The 19,200-nt window shown below is 46.5% G+C and overlaps 1 protein-coding gene across 1 annotated transcript in view; it reads left to right on the top strand.

Annotated features, from left to right (window-relative positions):
- The window catches only part of LOC144679446 (angiopoietin-1-like), a 144,831-nt gene that overhangs the window by 85,240 nt on the left and 40,391 nt on the right, over window positions 1–19,200 (top strand). The window contains exons 4-5 of the mRNA XM_078539830.1: window positions 1,990–2,222; window positions 12,491–12,612. Of these exons, the coding sequence (XP_078395956.1) occupies window positions 1,990–2,222; window positions 12,491–12,612 (355 nt within the window). The remainder of the gene's footprint in view (window positions 1–1,989; window positions 2,223–12,490; window positions 12,613–19,200) is intronic.

Here is a 19,200-nt window from a genome sequence, read left to right as displayed (position 1 = left end):
GCAGCCAATTTGCGCACAGCAAGCTCCCACAAACAGCAAGGTGATAATGACCGGGTAATCTGTTTTAGAGATGATGGTAGTTGGCAAGATGCATTGGAGATAAAGTATCTGACAATTTGGTTTCTTTGGAGAGATGGAGGAAGAAGGGAAGTTGCTTGACAACCATATCATGCTGATGTCACATACAAAAAATGCAGGGTTTCATCATGTTGCATGTTTCCATGTTAAGTACATATTTGTTTACAGATAAAGTAAACATATTGCTTTTTGGATGTTTATATGTAGCAAAATTATAGCCCTTTAATAGAAATTCTTCTGCCTCAAGAGCCGACAATTGAAGTGTTAGCTAAAGTTGTTTTCTGGTACAGCCTAGAACAGATTCTTAAAATATTTTTTGAAGAACGACAATGGTTTTGGCAATTACTGTTTTCAATTTAATTCTGTGGCTTATTTTTTAAAACTGTTCAGCCTCTTCAAAAGCTGTGAAGTTCCTGCCGCTCGTTACAGGCTCTTGATCAACTATCTGTGCACTTCCCCTCATTACTTAACGAAGTGTTAGCATAGTGGTATTGTCATTGGACTAGTATCCCAGAGCCTTAGAGTAATGCACTGGGGACCTGGGTTCAAATCCCACCATGGCAGATGGTGAAATTTCAATTCAATCCTTACATGTGACTCCAGACCTGCAGCAATGTGGTTGAGTTGAAATGGCCTAGCAAGTCACTCAGTTCTCAAAGGCAATTAGGGATGGGCATGTTGGCATCCAATGAATGAATTTAAAAAAAATGTCAATCAGAGGGTTGTGGGTTCATGTCCCACTCCTGGAAACCAAGAACTGTGATTGTACTCAAAAAGGGTTGCAATCTGTGACTGTTGATAACTCGAAAGAGTATCCCTGAGAACAGGCTCTTGATCAACTCAGTGAGGACTCCACATTATTGGTTCTCAATCAACCGTCAGTGCAACCGCTCAGTTTAGACTCTCCATTAACTATCAATGCAGACCACTCATTGCAGGCTCTCTTTCTTTCCCATCAGCCATTGTTCAGATATGGAATTGGGAAATAAGCAGCATTTTTCCCTCTCCATGTACCAATTTTAAACACAGATGGAACCGATTTTTGGATCTGTTGGCTCTCTCCACATCTGCTGTGCAATGGAAGTGTTAATTTAAACACTGAGGTGGTGAGATAATGCACTTTGTTTCTCTATTGCTCAATGTTCATCCAGGGTCAGATTACAATTTCTCATGGCTCCTGGTCCCAGTCCTAATAAAATACAATCCTTGATTGAAATTCACGGAGAACCAGGTCTGCACATTACATTAATAATGTAAATCATACCACAATATATTACACTTAAGGAAAACATATTTGCCTTGGGCAATGGAATTAACTCATCCTGGCTACCACTGAGTTACCAGTCAGTTAACTCAACCTGGTTACCACTGCCAGTAAATTGGGTGGGTTGAAAATTGTGCAAATTAATCTTTGTGCTCAATATACCAGTCAGCTCACATGTCACCAGTAACTTGCCGTGAATTCCAAAATCTTAAATCTGCCCTATTGTAAATTGTGCATTCATTCAGATGGAAAACTTCATAGTAGCTCCATGTAATCAGCACTGAAATGTTGGAGGTGCCGTCTTTCAGATGAAACGTTAAACTGAGGCTCCATCTGCTCTCGCGACTAAGACCTCTCATGACCACCGTTTCGAAGGAGAGCAGGGGAGTTCTCCCCAGTGCCCTGGCCAATATTTATCCCTTAACCAGCATCACTAAAGCAGGTTATCTGCTCATTATCACATTGCTGCTTGTGGGATCATGGCTGAGCACAAATTGGCTGCTGAGCTCCCTACAACAGTGGCTACACTTGAAAAATTATTTTATTGGATGTAAAGGGCTTCGGGGACTCTGGCGGTGGTGAAAGGTGCTATACAAATGCAATTCTTTCTTTCTTTCTTTCAATCCTCCCAACCCTCACTCCCTCAGCCTTCTGGAGCAGAAACTGCTGGAAATGGAAGGCCGGCATAAAGACGAGATCGAGGCGCTGAGGCAAGAGAAGAGCAGCCTCCAGGAGCTGGTCCTCCGCCAGAGCCGCATCATCGATGAGCTGGAGGCAAGACTGAGCCGAGCCACTGTCAACAACACCAGCTGGCAGAGACAACAACGAGAGCTGACAGACATGGTGCAGGATCTCCTCAAACTGGTCTCACAAGGAGGAGGTGAGAGACGGGTCTAAAGAATCACTCATAAAAGCAAATGATTCCTCCAAAGGAGGAGTCAAGAGATTTTCGGATAGCAATGCCCAAATCAACCTGGTAGAATGGAACCTCCTTCGCCTTATGTCTGTGGAAGAGTCAGACAGGCAAGGATAATCCCAGAACGGTGAGGTTAGAAGCTGTCAGGAGGGGGTCAACAGGCTGGGGAGATAGATAGTGAGAGGGGGGCGTGGGATTTTCCGGCCCTGCCAGTGGCGGCCATTGTCGCGAGTGGGACTGGAAAATTGGCTTGTGGCCGCTCTCCAAATTTTCCCATCCCACAGGCGACGATGCCCACGGCTGGCAGGACCGGAAAATCCCGACCAGTGTTTCTACACGTGGGAAGATTAAGACTAGAGCCCCATCAATATACAATAGTCACCAAAGAAATCCAATCGGGATTCAGGAGAAACTGCTTTACCCAGAGAGTGGGTAAAGTGAACGTGGAACTCACTCCCACAGGGAGCTGTTGAGGTGAATGGAGTAGATACACTTAAGGGGAAGCTAGATAAACTAATGAGGGAGAAAGGAATGGAGGGTTACAATGACAGAAGGATGGGAGGAGGCTTGAATAAAGCATAAATAACAGCATGGACCATTTGGGCTGAATGGCCTATTTCTGTGCTGTGTATCTTATGTAATCCTAAAACAATTCCTCCATTTGTTTTTTTATTCAAATTACTCGCTATTCCTGTCTTCACAGCTCACAACATTCCCAGCCAAAAGACAAAGGCAGTTGGCTCCATTTTGAGAGCTCTGCTAATTCCTCTCTACTACCTATAGGGAATAAACAAGTGCAGCCTGGTTTCCTGAACTTGGCTTGTCCTTTGGAGCTTCACCTTGATGTGGAGAATTGTGACATCCCTTCCACTCTGAACATTAAGGTAAACTCTGCAAGAACTGAGAAAGTTCTGTGGGAAGCACTTTGAGGTATTACTCTACTGATGTGCATCCAATGTGCACTTCTATAGTGCCCATCACAGACAATGAAGTAACTTTTAAAGTGTAGTCACTGTTGTAATGTAGGAAACGTGGCAGCCAATTTGCACACAGAAAGCTCCCACAAACACCAGTGTGATGATGGCCAGATAATCTGTTTTAGTGAGGTTGGTTGAAAGATACAGAGGATAACTCCCCTGCTCTTCTTTGAAATAGTGGTTACATCCACCCAAGAAGACAGGTGGGGCCTCAACATAATTTCTCACCTGCAAAATGACACCTCCAACAGTTCCACATTCCCTCAGTACTGACCCTTTGACAGTGCAACACTCCTTCAGTACTGACCCTCCAACAGTGCAGCACTCCCTCAGTACTGACTCTCTGACAGTGCAGCACTCCCTCAGTGCTGACCCTCCGACAGTGCAGCTCTCCCTCAGTACTGACACTCTGACAGTGCGGCACTCCCTCAGTACTGACCCTCTGACAGTGCGGCACTCCCTCAGTACTGACACTCTGACAGTGCAGCACTCCCTCAGTATTGACCCTCCGACAGTGCAGCGCTCCCTCAGTACTGACCCTCCGACAGTGCAGCACTCCCTTAGTACTGACCCTCCGACAGTGCAGCACTCCCTCAGTACTGACCCTCCGACAGTGCAGCGCTCCCTCAGTACTGACACTCTGACAGTGCAGTGCTCCATCAGTCCTGCGTTGGGGAGTGTCAGACCAGATGTTGTGAGGTGTGTATGACTCAGAGCTCACAGTGTTACTCATGGAGCCTTGATCGACAACTGAGTGTCTGCATTCTCAGCTGATCTCAATAAAGAAATCCCCCTTACTCATGTCATCCTCCCATGCTCAGCACAAAACCTCAGTTGCCCTGCCAGCTCCAAAGCAGTAGCATTAACAGATTTAACACACACAAAGTGCTGACCATCCAGCTAGGTCAAGTTGGTAACGCTCTTGCCCCTGAAGCCGAATGTTGTTGGTTTGAGCCCCGCTCCAGCGACTTGAACAAAAATATCCCAGGCTGACAATTTCAGTGCAATACCGAGGGAGTGCTGCACTATCGGTGGTGCTGCTTTGCTGATGAGATGTTAGGCCTTGTCCTGCTGTCTCAGGTGGGTGTAAAAGATCCCATGGCACTGTTTCAAAGAAGAGCAGGAGAGATCTTGACGTTGCCCTAGCCAATTTTTATCCCTCAACCGATATCACGGAGAAATAAATTATTTGGCCATTTTCACATTGTGGTTAGTGGGAGCTTTCTTCCTTGTGGCTTTTAGCATGGGGATGGAATCGCACACATGAACCCTACTGCCTCTTGTAGCTGAGTGGAAATCTGGAGCATTGTCTCAAAGCTGCTGAGAGGGCATCAGGTGGCAAGGTCTCCCTGGCACTTTGTTCCGACAACGTGTGGCACCAACTCACAGATCTGACTTGTAATTCTGAAAAATAAATGATTATGTCAGAGTGATTTTCACGGTGGTTTTTAATCCAGTCAGCCCCTCCTCTGGTGGTGACGTGCTACCTCATTACAGCTAGAGCTGTCAATATGGGGAAAATATTAGGGGTGAAGTGTTTGGATCAAAGTAGGGTTGCTAGCTGTGGGGAGGTTTCATCACATGACCTCCTGCCTCCAACTATCCCCCCTACACACTCCTGCCAATTAGCTTTGCAACTCATCCATCCTCGGGGTCCCACCTTCCCCATGCCAATCGGAAAGCAAACAAAATCTTCATAATGGGATTGGATGATTCTTGTCAGTCAAGCAGAATTTTTCTCCGTTTCCAATTTCTTTACAGTTAATGTTATGTTAATTATATTAAGAGACACAGGCGAATGGCATTGTTTAATTAAGTATCTAGAGCACTTATAAAGAGAGACTGCTGGGGCCCTGGGGTTGGTAGGTAGGAGGCAGATATATGTAATGCTGCATTCTGTAAATAAACCTACTGCCAAGAAAAGTATTCGTGTCTAGTTTCATACTTCACCAACTGGCTTGGGATCGAGTTAACGTTTACAACAAATAAACAAAAATATCCAAAGAAAATTTAAAACAACCATTAATTTTTTGAACAACCTGTGATTTCCACCCACCCCCCCACCCCCCCTCCGCCCCCAACCAGGTCTGCAGTGGCCTGGAGATTAATTTTTCAGTTTCTGGAGACTCTGGAGTGGCAATCCCTAGATCAATGTCTGGCTCAGAATTACAAACCCTTTAAACACTACTTTTGTCTCGCTGACAAAATCCTCTCTCTCATCTTCTAGTTTCCTGCTGATGAATAGTTTGTAACCTGCAGTCCAGGAACCATTCATTTAATCTCTCCGATTGCAGTGTCTGGTCTTTTTTTTTTGATGCGTTCTGTAATATTTTGTGTCTTTTTGTTGTCTGTCAGATCTCAGTCCTAATGAAGGGTTTATATCAGAAATTTTATTTCCCTTTTCACTGTGGGTTTTTCTACCTGTTTTATTTTCCCAGAATGGGCTAAATGAAAGATGGGTGAACAATTCAATCGAAGATGAGTACCCAGTGAGTGATGGTTACCTATTCTCTGGATCTCCTCACCACTCTTAATGCCTCAGTCAAATTGCTGAATTGTATTTGGGTGTTGCTTTAAGAACAAAGTGTTTTCCTCACATTCCAGGAAGTCTCCCAACTATGGATTCAGTGCAGCTGACACGATCCAATGATCAAAGTGATGGCTATAACACAGTTTGCTTTGTAACCTGGGTGGCAGGCTTAGGGCACAGAGCTGGCAGGGTAACATGAACCGCTTCTGATCTCTGCCTATCCCAGTGCAGATTTGTGAAGGCTAGAGCATTGATGACAGACGGAGCTGAGCATCCTCCTGCATGTCATCTTGCACCTGCTTTGGTTCCACTCTAAGGTCATCGGGTGATGCGCTGACCCCTGAGCCCACGCACCTGGACCGTCTCGGGAATGTTTTCAAAGGTCTCGCCTTTGCAGCCATGCAACCGCGACAGGCAATCCCAGAGCAGGGAAAAGGTTTACCCGCTGGGCTTTGCCAGCTTTTCCATTCTCCGAAGGATATTTGGAGGGAAACAGTTGCCCTGTCAATTAAACTCATCGATCCCCCTCCCCGTGATCCCTCCCCCAACCCGTGTCATTTGAAATCACGAGGAGACAACAAAATGAAGGGAAAATCTGTGGCCAATTTTACAGATAGAACCTTCCTCATTTCCTACAGCAATCAGACTACTTCATGAAGATTCTGACTATCCATGATAACTCAACAGGGTGACTACACACTGTAAAACTGTAGACAATTAGAACATAAAATGTAAGAAATAGGAGATGGAGTCAGCCAATTGGCCCCTCGAGCCTGCTCCGCCATTCAACTACATCATGGCTATTATTATTTCAACTCCACTTTCTCATCCTATTCCCTATCCATTGATTCCCTGTTTGTACCAAAAACGTTATCAGCCTCAGCCTTGGATATCCTCCCCAACCCTCTGGGGTAGAGACTTCCAAAGATTCACAACCCTCCGCGTGAAAAGATTCCTCCTCATCTCTGTTCTGTGAGCCCTTATTCTAAGGTTGTGATCCCATGTTCTAAATTCCCAGGCCAGGGGAAAGAGTTTCACAGCCTCTACCCTGCCAAGCCCCTTAGGAAGCTTATGTGTTTAAATCAGATTGCCCTCATTCTCCTAAACTCCAGGGAATATAGGCCGAGCCGATTCAATCTCTCCTCATAGGACAACCCCCTCATTGAGAAATTAAGGTCCAGGCCTTCTGGTCTCCGAATCGTTGGAGACCTAACGTATGACTCAAGATGTGCATTGGGACCCTGTAGAAGTCCTGAAGCACTGACCTCCCTGGGAATTGCCCAGGAAGTTTCAACTTCCGATGGGCAATTCCCCTGCTCCCCGGGACCCTCCACCAATGTCTTCGATTCTGAGTTAGAGTTGGAGACTTGGGACTGTTTCGATGTACTTACCTGGATAATTACCCAGGAAATGTTAGACAGATTAAAACCTAGTCTAACTCCTGGGTAACTCCAGAACAGACCCCCAATCACTCACACTGACTACCCCCATCCCACCGAATACCCCCAGGCCCATGGATATCCCCCCAACACCCTTCCGACCACTTCACTACCTCCCCCTCGACCTAACCCAATTACTACTCCATCCATCTGCCACACTACCCACCTCTCACTTCATCCACCTGCTACCTCACCCACCAGCCACCCTACCCCCTGCTACCCTACCCACTTACCATCTCACCCACCTGCCGCCTCATCCACCTACCCACCCTACCAACCTGCCCTTTCACTTTTTCACCCAGTGTCATTAACATTAACACTGGACATTTACAGCTAGTGCTGTAAAAACGGAGTGTGTCTTGTCTTCCCCCAACTCTACAACTCGCCGAGGCACGCTGCGCTCTGCATTTCTGGGGATGCTGGGCTCTGGAGACTCAGCAAGAAAAGCACAGCAGCACCGAGGCAGGGCAAAGTTCGAGTGGAGTGGTAATCCAACCATGATTGCTGTTCCGGGGAAAATCTGAGCCCATATTACATGGGATACGTGGCTCAGAAACAGGCCATTCAGCCCAACCAGTCCATGCTGGTGTTTATGCTCCAATGGAGCCTCCCCCATTTTTCCTCATTTAAATCTAGCATCGTGACCCTCTATTACCTTCTCCTTCATATACTTGTCTAGCTTCCCCTTGAATTGTATCTAACCATTTACTTCAACCATTCCCTGTGGGAGCGAGTTCCACATTCTTACCCCTCTCTAGGTAAAGAAGTTTCTCCTGAATTCCCTGTTGGATTTCCTGGTGACCATCTTATATTGATGGCCTCTAGTTATGCTCTTCCCCACAAGAGAAAACACTCTCTCTGTCTCCACTCTATCAAAGCCTTCCATTATTTTAAAGACCTCTATTAGGTCACCCCTTCAGCCTTTTTCAAGAGAGAAGAGCCCCAGCCCCATCAATCCTTTCCTGGTCTGTAAACCCACACATTTCTGATATCATCCTCATAAATCTTCTCTGCACCCTCTCCAGTGCCTTGTTATAATATGGTGATCAGAACTGCACATAGCACTCAAAATGTGGTCTAACCAAAGTTTGATACAGGTTTAGTATAACTTCCCTAATTTTCAATTCTGTCCCTCTAGAAATAAAACCTGGTGCTTGGTTTGCTTTTTTACTAATGGTCTTGCTAAGCTCTGAAGCAACTTTTAGTGATTGGTGTATTTGTACTCTGGGATCCTTTCATCCCTCTACCCCACCTAGACTTGCACCTTTCAAGTAATAAGTCTGGTGAACCTTCATTGTACTCCCTCAAAGGCTAGTGTATTCTTCTAAGGTAAGGAAACAACTGTGGAGCACTTTGGGAGTTTTGCCACATCCAAGGTGCTATATAACTACAAGTTCTTGTTGTTGCTATTGTCTCAACTGACTTGATTGTTACATTCCAGAAAGCCAGTTGGTAAAGGATAGAACTGGAGCCAATCTTCTCACATTATTATAAGCATTTATTTACAGTATTGCACCTTACAAGCATACGCCTCCTAACCCAACAACCACAGTTTCAGTCTGTGTCTATTTATTCCCAGTTAATGCCCAGCCCCTGTATACAATTAAACACAATTAATATATGATCAAAATCTGTAAAGCTTGCTCCCTCCAGCAAGGAATGGAGAAGGCTGGTCCTGGATTTTATTTGTGGGGTGAATTTTTTTTGGAAACAACGTTTGCGCGAGGTTTTAGCGTCTCTTTATCACTTAAATATTTGAAGCCTATGATACAAAGGGAATTCTCTTCTGTATTTGTCCTGGGGTGACACTCACAGAGACTGCTTCCTGCTGCATCATTACACCAAAACCACTAAACTAAAACAGGTGACCTGGTTATTATTACATGCTATTTGTGTACAAATTGGCCGCTGCATTTTCCACGTTACAACAGTGTCTACACTTCAAAAGTGCTTCATTGGCTGTAAAGCGCGTTGGGATGTTTTGAGGTTCTGAAAGGCGTACAGGAATACAAATTTATCTTTTCTATGGATAATCCCTGTAGACCATTCCTTGTTTTCTTAAATACAAGCTAACGGATTAATAATGGTGTTGTTCATATCTTAAATACAGCAGCTGGAATCATTCCCCATCTGAGTGGAATCGTGTATGATTTGATTGACAGGCTGATCATTGAGAACTGTAGTCCTGTTGGGAGGCTAATTTGGAGGAAACGTTTTCTAAAAAAAAATCCACATTAAATAACATCACTCAACATGGGAGTAGAGTTGCCTGCATTGTAATAACAACAGGAAGTTCAGTACATGATGTTGACTCAAACATGGACGAGTCACAGAATAGATCACATCAGTGTGATGAAATGCGATTAGAGAGAAGCCACATTCCTATAAGACTTGACATAGCAATATCCTTGGTTAAAGAAGTTCCAAAGTCAACCACAGTATTTTTGTGTATACTTAAAGTGATGTGTTATTTAAAATAACAGAAGATACAAAGGTTCTATGTTGCATCAACGTGGGCAGGAGTGTTCACCAATTCAGTAAAGGAACAGATGTGAAGATATACCCAAAGCCAGCAAGAGACAAGGGAAAGGAGGGATGAGGAAATTGCAGGAGAAGGAGCCTTAAAGGTTAAGGAATAGACTCGGAGGAAAATGGAGAGATAACAGAGACAACAATGAGAGAGAATAAGTGTGAACCACACTGGGGAAGAATGGAAGACAAGCAGAAAAGTCACGAAGGAGAGGTGGCGAGGGTAAGAACGCAGTCATGGGGAGAAAGGGGGAAAGTCAACCTGAAACGTTGGGGTTGGAGTGGGGGCAGAGGTGGAGGAGGGGTTAGGGGAGGCACTTTGGCTGCCCCTTTAACACCCAGCCCCATCAGACAGGCTGTAAATGGGCACACAGGACACCCACCTGAAACAGGCACGAGTTCGCTGGGCCTGGGAAGGAGAATCGCTCGCTGGGTAGGAACGTGCATATTTAAAAATTATTCTGGGGGCTATTTGATGGCAGAAAATTGGTGGTTACAGACCGGCCACTCGCTGTACATCTATTGTACACCCACTGTACGCTCAATATACATCCAAGGTACACCTAATGTACATCCAAGATACATCTGCTGTACACCTACTGTATGTCCAATGTATGCTCACTGTACACCAATTGTGTTCCTGCTGTAATCCTGTTGTACACCTGTTGACTTCAGTGTAAAGGAGAATGGGCTGGGTTGTTTAATGGCTGGTCGATGTACCCTCACTTGTTTTAAGCCTCTATCAAAGTTGGATTAATCTCCCTCCACCATTCACAGTTACTGACCACACGGTAAACAGAAATCTGAATTATGCTAATTATATTTGATATGCAAATTCAAATCCACTTGCTAAAAGTAACACCCCCCCTCCCCCACCCCGCCTCAGTAGGAAACAAATATCCTTTCTTTGCAGTGAGGCTCAGTGTTGCCCTGTTGTATTAGACAGCCACACACCACGTCTCCTTTGCTGTCACACTTACTAAATGTTCCCTCTCTTAAAGTGGCCATCCCTATCAATTAACATCATTCCATATGCAATTATTATTTCCAGATGTTGAGATCTGTGAAAAAACAAGGGGAATAATGATTGGCAAGGACTAGGTGGGGGGTGGGGGGGGATGGGGGGGTGGGGGATGGTGAAATCCCACTTCATGTTATACAATAACCACAGCCCTTTCTGTTTGTTAGTCTTTCTAATAACTCTGCTTTGAAGCACTTTCGAGGTTCAGTTCTGCCAGTTAGTCTGAGAGTGCCAATAACTGCACTAATTGTATTGGACAGTTTCTTGCCAAATCCCATTGCGCTGATGGATCAGTTAAGATTAGGAACACATAAGGAATGTCTTATGTGATCAGAAAAAGATACCATTGCCTTTTCCTTCCTTATCTTTCTACCGAGAACAGACATTAAGTAAATTGTTTATTTTTCAATTAAGCTGAATGGAGAGAGCAGACTTTGCAAATAGATATTTTTAAAATAAACTCTTGAACAGTATGTTTTTACTGTTCTCTCAACTGAGGAGTTTATAATCACTTCACTCTCATCCTGTACACGGCTAATTTCTCTGACCTCCTTTCAAAATAGCCTAAATCCATTTACAAGTCCCATTGGATTCTATAAGAGTGGAATCCACACAGGATTTCGTACAGCAAATTGTAGCTCCCTTGGGAATTCTGTTACATTATATAGCATCGACTAAATTTTTCAGGACAATTTAACAGTCAAATTCCACAGAAAATGTCAAAATTCAATTGATCCAACACGCAGTCACTGGAAAGACAGGGACACCTCAGTGGCTCCCTGCAGATCTGGAACGCAGTGAATCATTTTATCGGTATTGCCCTAATCAATATGGTTTGGTCTCATGAGCAAGCAATTCAATTCAAATACAAACATTCCATTAATGCATTTTGAATACAGATGATCAAACCAATCCAATAAAGTAAAATGAAGGGAAATAACTGACAAAAACAAAAGAGAGACCAACTTTAATCAGAACACAACACCATGCTCTATGGTTATGGGCTGTCTGTAAATGACCCTTAAACTCTTCCTCTCTAATTCTTCAGCTCATGACAAACTGCCAAAACATTATTAAACCAATGCAATAACCAGATGCAGGCCATTCATCTTAGGATAATCAAATAAAAAGAATAATTCATAACTTGGAAAACAAAGAAAGAAAAAATAAAGAACTTACATTGATGTAACACCTTTCACGGCCTCAGGACACTCCAAAGTGTTGAACAGTCAATTAAATACTTTTTGAAGTCGTCACTGTAGAATACAGGAAATGCAACAGACAATTTGTACACAGCAAAGTCCCACAAATGGCATTGTGATAATCTACAGTTAATCTGTTTTTATTGATGTTGATTGCGGGATAAATATTGGCCAGGACTCCAGGGAGAACTCCCCCCTGCTCTCCTTTAAAATAGTGTGTATCTTTTACATTTATGTGAAAGGGCAGACAGGATGTTGTTTTAATGTCCTAGCCACGAGAAGGTACCTCTGACAATGTCGTACTTTAGCTCTAGAGGGCTTGGAAATCAAAGCAGCTTAGTCAACATTTGAGTATTTACATGGACAGAACACTAGGCAAAGTTGGTAAAGTCAGAGGGGCAAACCCCTTCACCTACTGCAGTATGGTACAACTCATCAGTGCTCCAGGATTCCGACACACCACATTCTGTATTTCCTCTCCTTTCCAGACCTGTGAGAGCCTTGGATGATCAGTCTCACCTCTTCTCTCCCCAGCTCCAATGAAAGGCACCAGAGAGGAGAAATTGTTCCGGGACTGTGCAGAAGCCTATCAGAGCGGCCACAACATGAGTGGGGTCTACACCATTCGCCTCAACGACATGACAGAGCCTAAGAAGGTGAGATCCTCATGGTAGAACCGGGAAGGAGAGGAGAGGGCAGGGGAGTCACGCCAGGGCTGGGCAGGGGTTAGTGGTGAGGGCAGAATGGCAGCAACAGGCAGTGTTAATGTGGAGACCAGAATAACTTTCCTGCTACTCCGAGCGACACTGCTCAGGCATGCTATAAAAACTCACCCTTGTGTTCTTATTACACCAGTCTCCAGCTACCCCTTTAAAGTTATTCAGCTGTCGAAACCAAACAAGACACCATTCTCAACGTGCGTGTGACAATCTCCGATGGGTTTTTCATCCATTATGGTGAAGGATCCTGAAAGCGACATTGGATTCCCATTGGATTCCTCCCTGTATGTTTCAACTGGGCCAGCGATAGCCCAAGCAGCCTCCAGGTTTGGTTCAATGGCTCCTCCATGTGGGTTGCCACATTCCCTGCACAAACCCCAGCTCCTCAGTACCTCCATCTCACCTGTCAACTGTGGGAGAGGACAGGAGGACAGTATTGGCCGGCGGGGGCGGGGGGGGCGTTGTGAGGAGGGCTGGGGGCACTCCAGTCTCATCTTGATGCCGCATCCTCTCACTGGGTCATAACCTTAACTGGGTACACCAGAAGCTGAGCCAACCATGGTGACATGTTCCTGCCAACCGTTGTGTGATTTTCAATGTTGGGAGTCAAGTGTTCTCAGGTTTGTCATGTCTGGGGTAAAAAAATGAAAAGTCTTTCTTCTCTGTGTTGTTCTGTACAGCCTTAACCTCTGGTGACTTGTCCCATTACATGACATAGTGCAGAGTCAAAATCAATTTATACTGGCCAGCAATCGGACTCCCAAACTCACTCACATACACACCACACAGACACACACATGGACACACACACAGACACACACATGGACATACACACGGACACATACAGACACACACACAGGCACACACACGGATATACACACAGACACACACACGGACACAAACACAGACACACACACACGGACACACACATGGACACACACACACACACACACAGGCTTTGAAACCTGAGAGGCAGAGTTACAGACATTGTACGTGGGCCAAGATTAAATCAACCAGAAACTAGTTCATGTGTTCATTTTCCTTCTTCAATTAAGAAGCAATTATTTCATTTATTGGTCAATTCCTGCATTTTGGAACAAATTCTTCAGAACATACATTAGCCTGAAAGTCACAAATAATTGTTGAAATTGATAAATGCACTCATCAACCCTTTGCAAGCTGAAAAGGATATTTTCGAAATGCCCTATTACTTTTCTAAGTGATGAATTAGCTAAATGCTGGTGATTTCCACATCATTTGAGTAATGGCCTTTTAGTTTAATTCCATTGCTATAAATTGAATTTTCAGTTTGAAGTCATGCTCCCAAGTTTTGCAAAGGTTTAGCATCTTTGCCTTTCTGTGCTCCTCCAAATTCGGCTCTTGCGCAACCCCCACGCTCTTCGCTCCACCATTGGGCCTTCTGCTGCCAAAGTCCTAAACTCTCCCACTCTCCCACCTCCTTTAAGATGCTCCTTAAAACCTATCTCTTTTTCTTTATTGGGATGTGGGGGTTGCTGGCAAGGCCAGCATTTGTTACCCATCCTTAATTGCCCCTCAGCCGAATGGCTATTTCAGAGTCAACCACATGGCTGTGGGTCTGGAGTCACATGTAGGCCAGACCGGGTAAGGATGGCAGATTTCCTTCCTTCCCTAAAGGACATTAGTGAACCAGAGGGGCTTTTACAACAATGAGGTCACCATTACTGAGTCTAGCTTTTAATTCCAGATTTTATTGATTGAATTTAAATTCCACCAGCTGCTTTGGTGGGATTTGGACCCCTGTCCCCAGGGCATTAGCCCAGGCCTCTGGTTTATACACCCAGTGACGTTACCACTATGCCTCTGTCACCACAACCACCTCTTTGACCAAACTTTTGGTCATCTGTCCTAATTTCTCCTTACGAGACTGGATGTTAATTATTGTTTGATAATGCTCCTATGAAGCATCTTGGGATGTTTTACTTCATTAAAGGTGCTATATAAATGCAATTTCTTGTTGTAGCCATTGCCTTTGTCATGATTAGCCCAAAGCCCGCATAAGCCCAGTTAAATTTTTGGAAGTTAAATTGATGAACAGTTTATTTTGGGCCTCTGACTAGCCTACCGCACAGCGCTGATATTATATTGATGTAATTAGGGGAGGACGATTTTAACCTTACCCAGCAGAAGCTGGTGAATGGGAATATAAACGCCCTCAGGTTACTTTCCTCTCCACTTGACGTTGACGGGGAGGATAACGGCCTTCACACTGGACACCAGGAGCCTCACCGCCCTGTTTCTATGGGCAATGCGGCCATCACCATTTTGAAAGGGGGCCTAACCACGCATCGTGTGTCCAATGCACTGCCTGATTCAAGTGATCGCCCCCCTTTCAATTGGGGCCCTGTGTTGTAAGTAGGGCCTTGATCTCCATTTGGGTCAAAGCCTGCACCACTCTCACTTCGACCACCCCCACGGGTGGTGAAACTGAAGAAGCCCAGGGACAGGGTTTTTGGGTTGGCGATCAGCCCCGTAAGGTTGGACGGACCATGAAAAATCGGGGACAATTGGAACTTTAATGGGCTTAGTTGCACTCTTAATTGTCAGCGGGTGCACTACCGACTTTTGCGTCTGCCCGCCGACCGGACTATCGCGTGAGAATGGGACGAAGTTGGGACGCTCGCCCGATGTCATCGCGCGTTATTTTACGCTCGAGCGGGTTGGGCATGTGCCCACGTGCTGAGCTGCCCCAGAAAAAGCAAGTCTTGAATTATTATTGTGGATCCTTGGGGAGCAGGGCTGAACCTCAGAAAGAGTCGCTGTAAAAATGCCAGAGATCGTGACGTCAGAGGGTTCTGATTTTGGGCCTGTGTGTTTAGGAGGAGCAGGAGCATCATCCAGGCCTCAAGGAAACCAGCAGCCAAGCCTGACCAGAGTAATCCCCTCTCTCCTCCCCGACTCCTCCTCAACTCCCTTCGCCTTCCCCTCCCCTTGGCTCTAAGCCTCCCGCCTCCCTTCCCCTACACCTCCCCTCTCCTACCCAACCCTCCACCTCCCCCGCACCCTCCCCTACCACTCCCCTCCCCCCTTCCAACCCCGACACCTCCTCTCCTTCTTCCCCTGCACCCTCACTTCCCCTCTCTCCCACAAGACACTCTCAGATGCCCCCCCGCTCCCCCTTTCACCACCTACCTGTCAGTGAATGGCCAAGAGCTGTCCAATCATTGGCAACCTCTCTTCACCTTTTTCCCAGGCTTCCTGCTAGCAAAGCAAGGAATTAAAATACCACAGGCCTGAAATTTAGGCCTCAAGTCCCCTCTCCCCTCACCCACTCGAAGCTTCACTCTGGGTTAAAACTGCTTCTTAATATCAGGAAGAAATGTGCAAATTTGTAAATGGGTAAAATGAGGTTGAGAATTCCCTGTCTGATGGAACAGGTCACAATGCGATTCTGCATCAGCCTCTCCCAGCCTCACATCACTGATCTTAATTTCAGCACTTTATTTCACCATCGTTTGCACTGATTCAGATCATAAGATATAAATGTAAAAATAATGGGTGTCTGGGAGAGAGTAATATGTAATTTAGTCCTGTGACTGGGCCAAGTTTCACACTCCTGGTGTGTGATGTAATTTGACCATCTTAAACTCAGAGTACTCACACCGAATCAGCATTGACTCTCAATAGAATTATGTCTGATGGAATAATATTATCAACACTTATTAAACTTCCTTGAGTCCAGGACAGGCTGTTAACCTTGCATTAACCTTTCGCTCGCTGCTGTGAGTTCCCTCCAACAATGATACCACGAGGACTTTGTGACAGTTCTGGCTTTTTACCATGACCACAGTCATGTGTTAATAGTAAAAAAATACCTGCTGCCACCTTGATATGGGAGACTGGGCTGGTTGATTCAGAAATCTTTGATGTTCACATGTTTAAATCATGTGGCAGAAAAAAGTACAGAGTACAGTTGTCTTAAAATCCCTCCATGGCCTCGCCCCTTTCTATCTCTGTAATCTCCTCCAGCCCCCACAACCCTGCCAGATATCTGCACTCCTCTAACTCTGGCTTCTTGAGCATCCCCGATTTTAATCCCTCCACCATTGGTGGCCGTGCCTTCAGCTGCCAAGGCGCTGAGCTCTACAATTCCCTCTCTAGCCCTCTCCACCTGCCTGCCTCCCTCTCTCTGCCCCTTCAAACCTCTCCTTTTGACCAAGGGATGGAAAGTCCGAGGATTCCAATAGACCCAAAACTCTTGCTCCTTCTGGTCCTCATACAGAAACCTAAAAATGTTCATGAAAGCTCCTGGCCCACAGTGCCCTCCTGATAGACGGGGGGATGGGGGTGGGGAGGTGGGGGTGGGGAGTGGGGGAGTGTGGAGGGTAGGGGGGGTGGTGAGATGTCTCCCTGCCAACTCACTATCCAACTCAAGCCTCAGACTATGAACAGCCTGGGTCCTGATAGCACCTGTGTATTTAAAGAAGGACCTAGTTGCCCTGTTGTGGGTCTCTACCCCTTGCCCGCTCCAGTGAGTTACAATCAGGATCTGGTGGGAAGACAATTGGATTGGGGTTTTGGGCAGGGGGTCATTTTAACTGCAGAGCCTTTCAACATACACCCTGCACCCCTCTCCCTTACCCACCTCCCACCAGCAGAGAGGGAGTTAAGATCATGGGCTGGGAGATGTGTTTAATTCTCCAGCACTGACATCCATCACCTTGATGCTAACGAGCTGAGTCTCTGGAGGCTCTTATTGCTTTGTAAGTACCTGTCAACATTGAGTGATGGGTTTAGCTTGAGTCTGAAGCCAACTTCTCAGCTTAAATGACCTGTGTGAAAGTCACTGTACAAATACATCAGCAGGACATCAATGTTAAATTGTCATGGGGATATTTTGAGAATGATTTGTTCTTAAGCCTCTCTAGTTTAACCTCTTCCACTTTCCAAAGTAAAACACGCTAATAAAGTGATGCTTTATTGCAGAAAGTTGCTTTTCAATGATAAGGACAAATGATGGGGAGAATTCTTAGTTATCAGGTCTACCTACACAATTACACTGAGCCAAGTTCTCCCAACCCCCTGCCGAGAGGTTCAATGGCAGGCAGGGGGAGGGGAATTTGGCAGGAGGCCAAAAAATTGGTTCCATGCTGGTGTGAAACGATGCTGCCCGCCCCACCAGACCGGGATTCCCGCTAATGGGATGGAGATGAGGGCCCGACCGGCATCTTGCCCCCCCCACCCCCACGCTGGATTCTCCGCGACACCAGCGAGAAAACTCACCGATCCAGGACACATCTGGACCAACGCGGCGCGCAAAAGCCGGGACTTAACCTTGAGGGCCCCGGGGCAGTTCGCGGACATCCGAAGAGAAGAAGATGGAGGCCTCCAGCTCCTGGACCCTGGAGCAACACCTGCATCGCCGGGCGGAGCCTCATCCACACGGCTCCCCCGGCAAAGCAGCTTCCAGGAGGCGGGACCTCGCTCAGGCTTCGGGCCTTCCTCCAGGGATGTCGCCATGGGTTCGGACATTCACCCGGGGATTTCTCCATGGGTTCAGACCCTGGCGCTGCAGGGTGTGAGGCAGCAGGAGGTACTGTTGGGCAGTGATGGAGTGTTGTGGTGGGGGAGGGGGGGTCAGTGGGGTTAAAGAAGGCTAGGAGGACTGCAGATGTAGTGGGGTGTGGGGGCCTGGTTGGTGTTTGAGGGTCCAGGAAGGGGTTTCACCAAGGTGTAGCGATGCGGTACAGAGAACAAATGGGGGAGGTTGGGAAAGGGCCATGTTGGTTTCCGGTGGGGTGGGGGGAATGTCCAGGTGAAGGGACTCGCAGGGACGGGTCAGTGGAATCAACTGCGGACTCCTGGGGAGGTGAACTCAGGGTGAGCATGGTAGGAGGGAATGGTCAATGTTAGAGGGAGCAGGCAGAGCTGGTAGGGTGGGAGGTGTGAGGGTGCGACAGTGTCGTGTGAAGGGGCGGTGAGGGTCGTTCAACGGGACTTGGAGGTAGACATGGGCTTGGGGGGTGGGCAGGGGGAGGTCGGCAAGTAAATGTGTCCGGAAGTGGATAGGAAGGGAATGTGCATTTTCACCTGGGCATTCTCAAAGGAAGAGTTCGGATTGGAGGGTGACAGTGGGGAGGTCAAAGGTAATGCTGAGGGTGGTCAATGGTGATGGGGGAAAAGGTGTGGGTGACTGGGGGAGGGCAAATGAAGCCGGAACGTGGAAAATTAGTGACAACCACCATGCTGGTGAAATCGAAATAAGCAGCGCCTGGTGTTAGAACGACCGAGATTCTGCATGGGGATCGGGTCAGTGGGTGGGCGGAGATGCAGGTCACCTCAACTGGACAACTGAAAGGGAAGCCCAGCAGGCAGCAGTCACCATGCTGGAGACCTGGGATATGAGTTTGCTGGAAAGATCAGCGTGCGTTGGAGAGTGCTAGGACATGCCACACACCCTTCTCCCAGCAGACACTGGGGGGGGTCGTCTGTGTGCAGAAGAGGTGCTTGTGGGGCCAGTGATGGGGTGGAGGGCGTTCGCTAAGC

This window comes from Cetorhinus maximus, chromosome 4 (genome assembly GCF_964194155.1).
Source record: "Cetorhinus maximus chromosome 4, sCetMax3.hap1.1, whole genome shotgun sequence".
In the NCBI taxonomy this organism is placed as follows: domain Eukaryota; kingdom Metazoa; phylum Chordata; class Chondrichthyes; order Lamniformes; family Cetorhinidae; genus Cetorhinus; species Cetorhinus maximus.
The sequence above is the reverse complement of the archived record's forward strand: the minus strand, read 5'-3'. Positions and strand labels throughout refer to the sequence as shown.